Source organism: Octopus sinensis, linkage group LG10, assembly GCF_006345805.1.
Source record: "Octopus sinensis linkage group LG10, ASM634580v1, whole genome shotgun sequence".
Classification (NCBI taxonomy): Eukaryota; Metazoa; Mollusca; class Cephalopoda; order Octopoda; family Octopodidae; genus Octopus; species Octopus sinensis.
The window spans coordinates 72,470,683-72,484,481 of NC_043006.1; the positions used below are offsets into that span (position 1 = coordinate 72,470,683).

Below are 13,799 nucleotides of genomic sequence, written 5' to 3' on the forward strand. Positions count from 1 at the left end.
ATCTGACTGTTATTTCTAGCACATCCCGAAACCCCTTTCTACATTTCTTTTTCACTCTTACATCTATTGATGTTTTTTTAATATTTTTCTCCCTATAAACACATTTTATGGAATGATGATGCCAAAGTAACACACGTGTAGTCCATTGCTGGGATATAAGCAAGGGGGGGAAGGGGGGTAATTAAAATTTTTACTTCCACCCCAACCGAGCGAGGTCGCATGTGTGTGTAAGAAAAATAATTTTTTAACAGAAAATTATGCTATCAAAACATATAATCTTTTACATACTTCTTATTAAAATCACTCTGGATAAATCCCAGCAATAATCTTCTCAGGCTCTCGATATTTTAGAATTATATAAATAGAAAGAGTCGGGGTCAGAAAGTGGGACTAAAAAAATTGTAAATTTTCAAACTTTTCTTTTTTTTATAGCATAAATTCTAGAAAATATTGAAAAACATCAATACATATCTGAGTGAGAAAAAAACAAGGAGGGTGGTCTTGCGAATGTGTTAGAAGCAACAGCCAAATCTCCCTTAAATCACATACTTTTTCGTCGCCCTCTTCCAAAAAAGTTTTACCTACAAATTTCTTTTTAATCGTAATCTACACCGTTTGAAAAGTATTTGTTTAGAATTTCATTAAAAAATACCCATTTCCTAAAAGTTATGAGGGGAAAAATGTTGGGTCGTGTGAATTTTCCAAAAAAACCTTCTCACCAATCCCTCGGAAAAAAATTTTCTAACAAATCTTTATGTACACTCAATCTACAGGATTTCAGCAATTATTTGTTGAAAGTTTTGTTAAAGAGTATCCATTTTTCTGGAAGTTATGAGGCAACAAATTCGGTGGGGTATACATCAGCAGTTTTGCCAAAAATGATTAGCGGGTCAATAATCAGGAACTTTCTAGCACCCTCTATTAGATTTTTATGCAGCAGGCGTCCGTGAGTAGATTTCCTCTGTAAACTTTGAGCATCAGTTGCCCTTCCCGATATACTTTGCGTGTCCAAGGGGAGATAACCATAAGCTAATTACAGAACAAACATGGCGTCCGGTGCTCAAGTTCCTCCAACTCAGCAGCAACCTGCACCTCAACAATCGGCTCAAATGCCCCACCAACAAGTGGATTTTGACCAAATATCGCGATATAAGATGATGTTACCTCGTTTAAAAGAATCTCTAGTCAACTTGATCAAACTAGCTTCCCAGGCGTTTCGTCAGAATGCCAGTGTCGACGGTGGTAACAAAATGAACGTAGAAAGCCTACAACCAAAATTCGAGCGCTGTCTGGAAGACTTGTTTGCAATCTGTGACCAAATGGAAATAATACTACGACTTGCTCAAGAAGCCAGTGCTCAAATCATCGATGGAAATCGCTTTACACCGATCCCTGTTGTGACTAATAAGACCGATAATCAAGACGGACAAAGCCAATCGTATCCACAGTATCAAAGCACAGTAAGAGGACAGATCTCTACAGCTAAAGAAATTCACGATCTACTCAAAAGAACTGATAAATCATAACTGTTTCTCTTTTGTTTTATTTCCCTTTCTATTTTAACATAAATCCCAAGCGTACTGTAATTCTTCTTTATAAATTAACTTTGTAAAACATCGCACAAAATTGATTTTATTTATATACATGTCCAAAGATATTGATGAACTGGGTAACTAGGTTTTTATATCTCAGCTTAATCAGCTTCGTTACCCCTATTGTTTACATGTTTTATCTTTTCCTTCTCATTCATACATTCATGATACTGAATTTCTCATATTCCAATTCACTTAAAATTAAAAATATATTTGAATTTAGCCAAAGAAAATAAACAGAATCGTCTAAATATTGTTCAAGTCTCGCTGAATTGTTATTTCTCCTTACTTGGAATGTTGAGGCCGATTCTAAGAAAATGTGACTGTTATTTCTAGCAGGTCAAGTGATCACATATAGGGTTGATAGTAAGGTCAAGATGAGTAAGTGGAGTCTTGTATTTTTAGTTGAACCAAATGCGATCAAAACTTAGTTTAAAATTCATACTTTTCATTTGTAAGTATTTCAAACAAGCCGCGGCATCGTTTCCATATTGTTCGAGGTAACAAGAGTGCCCAAGAGAGATCCTCTTATGCGGTCACACTACCTGCTAGAAATAGCAACTAAATTTCAAATTACACATTATTGTCTTTAAAATGGCACTACCACGGAATTAGCTGTCAGAAGTGCCTTTAAAATGAGAAAGATACACTGGATACCACAGTAAAAAAAAAAAAAAAGGTGGGAGACAGAATGGTCATAGCTGGAAAGCCTTGGATCATAGATCTGCTCGTTTTCCACAAGACTTGGAAATTAATAGCAAATACAGGCTGATGAATAGACTGTTTTAATATTTAAAATGCATCTTTGTCTCGAAAAGTTATCAATTTAGTTGCGAAAATCATATTTTCGGTCATTCAGGTGCTTAAAATAATGTCTTGAACTTTCTGGTAAATCGTTACTCTCTCTCATGTTTTGCCATTAATCTCGAAAAATTTTTTTAAAACTTTTTTCATAGTCGTGTTATTTATCGTGTATTGGATACAAATACGCAAAAATATTCTGAAAATTCAAAAAAATAAAGTTATGAGGAGCTATGTGGCCTGCTTAAGGCAGAATTCCGTCCTCAAACATTCGATTTACAGTAATTATGTTTTTAAAAGTTTTCTATATCTGAATGAGAATATAAATACTTGAGAAAGACCGGATTAAGTTATACAGTATTAGTGACTATTCTTTAAACTAATTAAAACATTGGATTACAGACATGTTGACACACTACCTTCTAGGGATTTCAGTGGTCATATCGACACTAATGCTTCGGACATATCGATTTCAAATTGACGGATTGTTAAGTTACGTTTTGACATAAAAAGTACACATTGGCAAACATGTGCACAGAGAATCACACTTTATCTCTCTCTATATATATATATATATATAATGGCGGTGCCCCAGCATGGCCACAGCTCGTGAGCTGAAACTAGATGAAATGAAATGAATATATATATAGGGGGAGAATTCACAAAAAAAACAAGACAACAAACAGATGTATTAGTTTAACGCTCAGGAAGTGAAAAAGTCTTTAACGTTTTGAGCCTACGCTCTTCCACAGAAAGAAACAAGGAGAGAAAATAAAGAATGTGTAGTGGCTAGCGATCTAGGGAGAGTCATTCTGTTTTAATGCCATATTGATTAATACACTCATGGATTCAATTTCCACTCCTTTTTAATTAATAAGGCATTAAAACAGAATGACTCCCCAGACCACAAAATGCTTCAACTCACAAATTCACATAAAGAATCTTGCAAACCAAATACAAAAACGAAATATATATATATATAGGTTAGCAGAGTTAGCAGTTGGAATAACCATCTATGGGATAAGAATATCCGTTTTTACTGCTGGTATAAATTTCCTATGTTAACCCTGGGCAAAGGATTCTATGCTCATAGGATACAGGCAATAACAAAATAAACAAGGGTTTATTGGGAATCAAATTTAAATTAAGCAGAAAATGGATAAAATTCTTGATCAACAAACACATATCACTGCAAAATGGTATGATTCAAATATATTAAGCCTTCTTTTCTCATCTCGAGGCCCTGTTCTTTTCTCTCCTCTTTTAATTTATGTATTTTTATTCACTCTGATGAAGCTCCATGTACCAGATATAGAACATGACAAATATTATTCTCGGAATTTTCTTTGGCAGCGCTGATGGCCATTGGAAGCAGAAGCAGGTGCCAGAAATGATAAAGTTTTGTATTAAAAAATAATAATCAATGGTAGTCAATTTGTTTGTTGATGAAGAATTTTCTCTATTTTCTGCTTAATTTATATATATACATACGTATACACTATAAATTTACAAAAAAAACAAGATGAAGACAGGTGTATGGACAACAAGCAGGTGTATTAGTTTGATGCTCAGGAAAGTGAGAAAGTCTTTTACGTTTTGAGCTTATGCTCTTCAACAGAAAGGAATAAAAGAAAAACAGAGAAAGAATAAAAAAACTTGTGGATTTAGTGATCAAGCATGGTGACTGATTTTTTAAAGTATGCCACTTGTTCTATTGGCCTCCTTTGCTAAGGACATAAAAGAATCAACTCTGTCAAACAGTGTGTAAGAGAAGAGACACAAAGACACATATAAAGAGATTCCATCCAGTTTCCATCTATTAAATATGCTCACAAAGTGTGCGTGTTTTTGTATATAATATATATATATAGTTGAAAAATTTCATTATAGGTATAAATATACCTTAAACAAGTATAAAAAATGAATCAAAATTAAATTTAATACAAATTTGGATTCAATACATACGCATGTATTAAATCTAATTTTGGTTCAGCATTTTTTTCTCTCCATTTTTTATACTTGTTTAAGGTATATTTATACCTATAACGAAATTTTTCAACTATTATTTTCATATTCTTATTTGTTGCGCTGGCTGATTTTTATGAATATGATGAATCTTTATTAGAAATCATTTTTTTCTCTATTTTTTGGATCTCTCAAAAAGTTTGAATTATTCTTTTTGAACTTATTTTTTCTCATATATATATATATATATATATGTTTATATATATATACACACAGGTGGTGTTGTGTTTGAAAAGCTTTCTTTGTAACTATATGGTTTCAGGTTCAGTCCCACTGCACAACGTTTAGGGTAAGAATCTTCTGTAGACCTGGGCTGACCTATGCTTTGAGAGCGTATTTACTAGACAGAAACTGGAGGAAATCTCTTTATATGTGTGTGTGTCTACTCTCTCACACACTGTTTGACAGTTGATTCTTTTATGTCCCTGTAACAATGGTTTAACAAAGGATACCAATAGAACAAGTGCCATACTTATAAAAAAGTACTAGGGTCAATTTCATTGGCCAAACTTTTCGAAGTAGTACCCCAGCATGGTCACAGACCAATGACTAAAACAAGTAAGCATAATGCATGTACACACACACACATTCATACATATGTGTGTGAGTATATATATATATATATATATATATATATATAATAGAAATGTTTCAAAAAGAAAATAGAAACTACATGTGGAGAAGATATGGGGAAAGTAAGAAGAAAAAAAGCGAAAATGCACATTGAATATAAAAAAAATAAAGACTTTTTTATGAAAAGTAGCGATAAATAAATACAATTAGATGAACTGAGGTAGAATTAAGAGGAATTTTATTCGTTATTTTGAATTGTTAAAGAGATTCAAAGTCAAACTGGTGTCGTTATTGCTGGCTTTTTTTTTTTCTTATTTTCCCTATATGTATATATATATATATATATATATATATACAGGGTGCAGTGAATAAACTGTTGTCTGAATTACGCAAAAATGACAATAACACTGACTTCTAATTTTAACAGATATATTTACCAAAATTACATAAAAATATCTTGAAATACTAAAGAGTAAACATATTCAATAAAGTTGCCAATAGCTTCAACCATGGCCTCCAGACGACTTTAGAATCTCCTGAAACTCTTCTGGATGGTCTCCTTGTCTAAGTTGGTGAATCCTGCCATAATCCTTGCCTTCAGTTCATCTTTAGTGTTACAAGGAGTTTTGTTGGTCTCTCACTCAACTGCGCCCCACACATAGTAATCAAGGGAGTTGCAGTCTGGGGAGTTTGGTGTCCAGATGTTAAGGGTGATGTGGTTGCAGAAATTGTCTGACAGCCCTAACTGGGTTCTCCTGCTTGTGTGGCATGGTGCAGAGACCTGTTGCCAGACATAAGGTTTTCCAGCAGCCACCCTCTTGAGCCAGGGTAGCACTACCTCCTCCAGGCACTTGATGTAGGCCTCCATGTTGAGTCTGAAGTTGTGAATGGAGGCATAACATCACCATCACTAGTGATCACTCCAAACACCATGATGTTGACAGGATGTTTGATTTTTATCACTCATGGTACATGTCCTCAGATTGACACCCAAACACTCTGAAATGTTTGATTTGGAGCTTCCAGCACAAACGTTAAGCAGTACAGCCTGTCCTTTCCAAATTTCTGGCTGAGTGAATTGTATCATGGTACTGTTTTTCTCACAGACAGTGCCCAACTGACCCTACTTTACTGTGTAGTCAATGAAATCAAAAACTTACCCTACTTTACTGTACAGTCGACAAAATCAAAAACAAACAATGTACATGTGTGAAATTAAAAATATAAAATGGTGACAATTTACCCGTCACATCTTGCATGTAAGTATGTATATGTATGTGTGTGTGTATGTATATATATATATATATATATATATATATATATATATATACACACACACATATATATTTACATACATACACATACAAATACTATGTACACAGTTTCCAAATACCAAATTTTACTCATCATTGGTCAGTGTGAGGCTCATGACTATTGTAAAGTGTACTATGGTGAACCAGGTTAGGCACATAGTTACAAAATGAATGTCTTAATTACCTGGCTATGCCTGTGCCTAGATTCTAGGAAATTATTGACAAAGTTGTTGATCTATTGAACTTGCAACAGAATGAATACACTGAAAGTTAACAGTGTCATTGTGTTGTGACTTGTTCAATAAACATAAATAAAGGCAAAGTTTACCAAGCTTATATAGTAGGAAGAAAAGGAGAAACAGTTTAACAACACAATCCAGTTCCAACAATGAAATCAAGCTTCAATTTTATTTGTAAATTAGAAATTCTCTATCAACCCAGTGAAAAAAATCTCTATGAGTTGAGTTATTTCTAAGATTTATATTTGCTTTTTATTGTGTTTTCTTTATTCTCAGCAACTTTACAACTATTACAACCTTCTCTCCTCCAGCTGTTGCAAACTAGTTTTTAAAAAAACAATTTAAAGTTACAATCATGTAATTTCATTAATAATACTGGTCAACAACAAATAAAAAATTCTACTACCTTGAATGTTAGACTTATTCTTTAGAATAATATCAGACTGATTCTAAATGTGTCATCAGTTTTGCTCTTTCAGCTCTAGTTTTGGAGGTATCACATATAATTTTATTTGCAGATGTTGTTTATAATCCATGAAGAGTTTTTTCTGAAAGATCAAGATTTTCCTTGGATGCAAAATGGTTTCTATAATATTGTCATTGATGGCACTGTATGCCATAACAGAGTCTAAGAAATGGTTGTAAGTAATCATTTCGAGATGAAAGGATAAAATCCAGCTGTATAGAATTAAATGAATTTTCATTGACTTTTGTTCCTGATATTGTAAATTAGATGATAACAATGTTGTTATTGTTTCACTCAAGGATCTTTGTCACTTTCCTAATTCCACCATTGATATTATTTAAAATAAAATGAGTTTTCTAGTTAATCCACACTCTGATATGAAGAACGTTAAGAAATCCAATAAAACTATCACATTCGCAAATAAATAGACGATGTATATGAATTAAACAAAAAACATGAACAATCAACTCTTAAACAATGTTACCACAAACTATAGAAAGGCAATCTTTTAAAAGCAAACTACTTATAAAATATACAAAAGGGTCATTCATTCAACACATAAAGAGCTTTTTTATATCAGACATTGTATTGTGAGATTTCTGAAGACAGTCTATTTATCCAGCAATAATGAATCATTATGTGTATACCCCACTTTCTTTGGTTCTATTGTTTTATGTTTTAATGAAATCTTTCTACTTAAATCAGCAAGCTTTGCTCTCCACTATACCACCCAACCTTTCCTTGTCCACTGCCAAATGGTCACTCCTCAGCAGATGCCTTCGCTTCACACCTCTCATGTCCCACTGACAAATTTGGGACCCACACTGATGTCAGCAAGTTCCTGTGCCTCATCAAACTACACACGTTTTTCCACAAGTCCACATAGTGTCACGACAATTGGGATGGCTTCTTGGAGCTGGGGTGCCACCTCCAAGCCAGTTCAGTAGCCTAGACTTGCTCATGCATGACTACAATGTGCTGGTCGACTGATTCAATTTAAAAACAGGTGCCTCCAGACCAACATCATCCAGGCTGAATCGATCGCCCATCTGTCACTACAACGACATTGTCATCAAGCCAGCTGACAAAGGTGGAGCAGTGCAGACCTAAACAGGGAGGAAGATTTTTACCTTTCTTTCCTTCACAGAGCGTCTGCTAATACTTTGCATGTACCACATCCTCGTGTTGGTGTTTTTTCTTGTGTTTATTCTTCGTTTTTTGGGGGATTAAATATATATATCTATATTTATAAAACTGAGAATGTTTGTATGTGTACATCACTAAAACTCAACCCAACCAATTTCATTCAAATTTTACACATGCCTTGCTTAGGGTCCATGCAGTGTCATGGGACAAAAAAGTTTTCAACTTCTTGCCTAATGCGAGCCCTAAGCAATCTCTTATCTCTTACACTATTTCAGTATTACATGTCAAAAGTGAAACAATAACATCTCTATTGTAATGAGAGATACTTTCAGCTTAATACTGAAACTATTATCTCACATATATAGATGCATACACACACACACACACAAAGTATACACACATATATGTATGTATATATAAATATGTATTTATATTTATATATGTGTATGTATATATATATATATATGTATGTATATATACATATATCCTTAAATCCTTAAAAGTGTTTTAGCCCAAAGATCGCGGCCCACCGCTGAAAATGTACATATGTATATATATATATGAATATATACATATATATGTATATATACATATATATATGTATATATACATATATATATTTCTTTACTACCCACAAGGGGCTAAACACAGAGGGGACAAACAAGGACAGACAAAGGGATTAAGTCGATTCCATCGACCCCAGTGCGTAACTGGTACTTAATTTATCGACCCCGAAAGGATGAAAGGCAAAGTCAACCTCGGCAGAATTTGAACTCAGAACGTAACGGCAGACGAAATACGGCTTCGCATTTCGCCCGGCGTGCTAACCTTTCTGCCAGCTCGCCGCCTTATATATACATATATATATGTATATATACATATATATATGTATATGTACATATATATATGTATCTACTACATATTTGGAAAATCGGTGTGTGTTTGTTTGTGGCGTTGTTAGCAAACACCTCCAGCATTGTTTTATTGTTTCTGATGAAACTTATCACATGAGTAGAATTTGTGTCTGGAAACCTTAAATTGGTGAAAAAAATCGATAATACGGCCCCTGGAAAGGACCTTTATATCTACCTCATATAACTAATTTTTTTTTAACACCCAAGGGAAATAACCCATAGCACCTGTATAGTATTTTTTTAAACCCTCAAAGGAAATAACCCATTTCATTGTTTATGTTCGATTATGTTGAATATTGGTTTTTTGTGTGTCCTATTTCTAATTTTTGCAGACAATATCACTTTTATACTTTATTTGACATGTGAGTAGAACTCATGTCTGGAAACCTCGTGACATACTTAGAATGTTGAAAAAAAAAATCAATAATAGGGCCCTTCCAATGGATCCTTCTATCTACTACATATTTCTAATAGTTTATCTAAACAATCTAAGGGAAATAACCCATACCAGGAAATAACCTATACCACCTGCAGATCTTAGTGAAGCAATCAATATTTGATTATCATGATCAGCCAACCTAATTCTGCATTTCCCTACTCACAGTTTTAAACTGCTACACATTATTATTGCACTTCCTTAATTTGAATCTTAAACATTAAAAACTTCCAGCTTGCCAGCCCTGATTAAACCATCCAACCCATGCCAGCATGGACAATGGACGTTAAATGATGATGATGATGGTTACTACCATTGATTTCAATGTGTAAGTGTTTGAAGGAGAGGATTTAAGAAAAAAAAGTTTTAAAATAAATTTGCTTGGGATTGGACAAATATGTTTGTGATTACAGGATATAATTCTTTTATTGTTTTGATGCATCATGACATTTTACACCATACAGATAAATCTAAGCAATAACTTTCCCAAGATGTCAAATTAAGCTGTAGAAATTTTAGTGATTGTCCAGGTCAAACCGTCCACCCCATGCCAGCATGGACAATGGACATTAAATGATGATGATGATATATCCATATAGGCGCATGCATAGCTGTGTGGTAAGACGCTTGCTTCCCAACTATATGGTTCGAGGTTCAGTCCCACGTGTGGCACTTGGACAAGTGTCTTCTACTATGCCCTTGGGCTCACCAAAAACTTGTGAGTGGGTTTGGTAGATGAAAACTGAAAGAAGCCCATTATATATATCTATGTGTGTGTGTCTTTGTGACTGTGTTCATCCTCCAATACAGCTTGACAATCAGTGTTGGTCTGCTTACATTCCTGTTATTTAGCAGTTCAGCAAAGAGGACTTATGGAATCATTAGAGGTAATGAAGTGTTCAGATGGCACCTCAAGGTATGAGTTATGATGATTGGGGACAGAGAAACTGGGACTGTGTGTGTGGCAGGGGGGCTTGCAAATGTGTATGGGGAAGGCAAAAAATCAGAGAAATGGGAGTGAAGAGAGGTAGGTAACATCTGTAAAAATAGGGCTCGGGGTTAAAGGGTGGATGGAAGGCATATCGGATACAGGGGATGGGGCTGGATGATGGTCAGTGGTGCATGAGTTTGGGAGGTTAGAGGTATGCTAGTAACAGGATAATGATGATGATACAGGTGACTGGTGGACAACAAGAGGGTGTTGACAGGTGTTGAAGTAGGCTATAGGAGAAGATATATATATGTGTGTGTGTGTGTGTGTATGTATGTATATATATATATATGTATAATTAATAAAAAAAACAAAGAAAACATCAATGAGATGATGGGGTACATGCAAAGTATTAAATGACACTCAAGGAAGGAAAGAAAGGGTATTTTACGTTTCAAGTAAAGCTCTTCTTCAGAAACAGGAGACAGAGGAAAGTCCAAGAGAAAAGGAAGACGAAGGAAAAAAATCCCCAACAATCTACAAGTTTCCAAATTACAGTTGGTAGGGATATAGACTCCATATGGGTACTGTAGTTGCATGTACCAGTTATTAATGCTGGCTAACCTCCATGAGTCTATAAAAATCTCCAGTTAGTTTGATTTACGAGCCTCAGTTTATTTTCACATCAGTAAATCCAAATGTTTCTATAGTGATTGCATGTTTTTGGTAGAGAAAATAATGAATTTATAATAAAGGAGAATAGAGATTTATATCCATTTTTATTCAGCAGTTAATTACTTCTTTTCGTTTCTGCACCTACACATGTTTCTGTAGTAATTAACTAATGCACACTACAAAATTTGCATCGTTATGTGCACTTGTTAGATGCCACTTCATTGGGGTAGAAACAACCGCATTGTTCAGATAGAATCCAAATTAGAGTCTAATTATATATATATGTCTGTGTTTAAGGCAATAAACTGGCAAAATCATTAGTATGCTGGACTAAATGCTTTGTGGCATTTTGTCCATCCTTACATTTTGTGTTTCAACTCTGTTGAGATCAACTTTGCCTTTCATCCTTTCAGGATCAATAAAATGAGTACCAGTTGAACACTGGGATTGATGTAATCAGCTTAATCCCACCCTTGAACTTGCTGGCTTGGTGCCAAAATTTGAAACCAATATATGTATGTGTTGTGTGTATGTGTGCGCATGTAAAAACTAGGCTTTTGCACACTTTCCATCTACCAATTTCCAATCACAAAATGTTGGTTAGCCCAAGGCTTTGGAAGAAATATTTCCTTGCCAAACTTACTGCACAGTGAGATAGATCCTGGAACTGAATTGCTATGAGGGAAACTTAATCACATAGCCAAAACTCAGTACCTATTTAGCAGCTAAGCTAACTGGTTTAATTGTCTTTTATCAATAATTTGGTACTCGCCATACTGGACACTTTGAAAGCCAATAAGCATATTTCTTGTCTCTCAGCACAAACACTACAATTAAAATCTCAAGTTACCAGAGATTTATGAATTTGTTTGCCTTATGGACTGTGTACAACATTTTTGGTTAAATACAGAAAATAAAGTGTATATCAAGAGAAAATACTTGGAAATTAGCTGTTGAGCTATTATGAGAATAACAACTGTTAGGAGTGGTTTACAATATCTGTTGTTTAGTTATGTGGAAAAAAAATGTAATAGGTCACATATGTTCTACTTAAACGTTCTCATTAAGCAGGTTTAAATTGCTGCAGTATATGTAAGAGAAAAAAAAAGAAAAAAAAGAAAGTGCACACACACACACACACACACACATGAAGAAAATAAATAAAAACAAATAGAATGTGTTAATAACAAAAATCTTATCTCTTCTTATAAACATACAGGGCCAGCTCAAGGTACTGGCAACTTGGGAAGTCACCCGGGGTGCCAAGGAGGGTATGACAAAGACAAGGAAATTTCCATGATTGTCAGCTTGTACATGCCGAAGTTTAGCTTGCCCGGGGCACCATTAACCCTAGGGCCGGCCCTGTAAATGCATTAAGGTAGAGAACTAGCAGAATCATTACATACTGGACAAAATGACTCAGTATTTCGTCTGCCTATAAACTCTGAGTTCAAATTCCACCAAAATCAATTTTGCCTTTCATCCTTTTGATGGTCAATGAAATAAGTATCAGTTGATAACTGGGGTCAGTATGATCAACTAGTCTCCTCCACCAGAACTTCAGGCCATGTGCCTATCATAGAAAGAATTATTGTAAGTACACTATTTTGACTTCAGTAGGATTTGAAGTCAGAGTATAAACAGCTGGAATAAATATAGCAAAGCATTTTTTAATGTTCTAACAACTCTACCAGTTTGCTTACATTCTGTATAAAGGTGTGTAAATGAGGTTGCGTGCTTGGCAGAGTGGTAAGGAAGTTTATATAGCAATCAAAAGATCCCAGGTTAACTCCAACTGTGGAGCACATTGGGCTAGAGTCTTTTGCCATAGCCTTAGGTTGAGCCATGCCTTGCAAGTGAAACTGGGCAAATGAAAACTGTAAAGAAACCCATCAGATGAACTGTACTTGTAATCCAAAGGTACAACCATGACCCACATTGTGCCACACTGATTTTACCAAAGAATTGTGTTGATGAGGATATGTGTGTGTGTTTGAAATACTCAACTATTTATTTACATATTAATTCAATGAGTAAATAGAACAAGAACCACCAAAACTGAGCACTTAATATTTATATGACTCTATGTGTGTGTGTGTGTGGCATGTGTCTACTATGTTGTCTGTATTTAGTTTGTCATGAAGATAAAGTTACATACATCACATGACTCACTTCCTTATGTTAGTCTACTAACATGGTTATGAGACCATGAAATCAGGAATTGCATTTTCCGTGTTCAATCCACATAATTACTAAAGTTGCGACATGGTAGCTGCTGCTGCTGTGCTGCTCTTCTTCTTCTTCTTCTTATTATTATTATTATTACTATTATTATTACTATTATTATTATTATTATTAATTTGTTTAAAGTCATACAGGTTTGTGTTACTCATTACACTCTCTTGTTCAAATAGCCTAGACTCTGGTGCATATTAAAGCAATGTGGGGAAAAGGTTGTTGGATACAAGGCTGGTGGCTCAAGAGTGCTGAAGATGAAATTTGCTGCACAGGCTTCAATAACAGATGAGACCTCCACACCTAAAAAAAATTCAGTTTTGCATAGGAGGTCTACTAAACCTAAAAGAGCAAAAACCAAGGAAGAATTTCTTCATGGTTTTCTGTTTGCTGATGATTGTACTTTGATTTCTCGTACATTTGAGGAAGTTCAGGAAAGAGCAAACAGGTTTG

General features: G+C 34.6%; 1 protein-coding gene across 1 annotated transcript; it reads left to right on the plus strand.

Moving 5' to 3' along the window:
• The first annotated feature begins 1,014 nt into the window (after positions 1 to 1,014).
• Positions 1,015 to 1,858, plus strand: LOC115216523 (mediator of RNA polymerase II transcription subunit 29-like). The gene has a single exon (XM_029785971.2). It carries the CDS (start codon positions 1,047 to 1,049, stop codon positions 1,524 to 1,526), a length of 480 nt encoding a protein of 159 aa, XP_029641831.1. The 5' UTR covers positions 1,015 to 1,046; the 3' UTR covers positions 1,527 to 1,858.
• Positions 1,859 to 13,799: the final 11,941 nt, after the last annotated feature.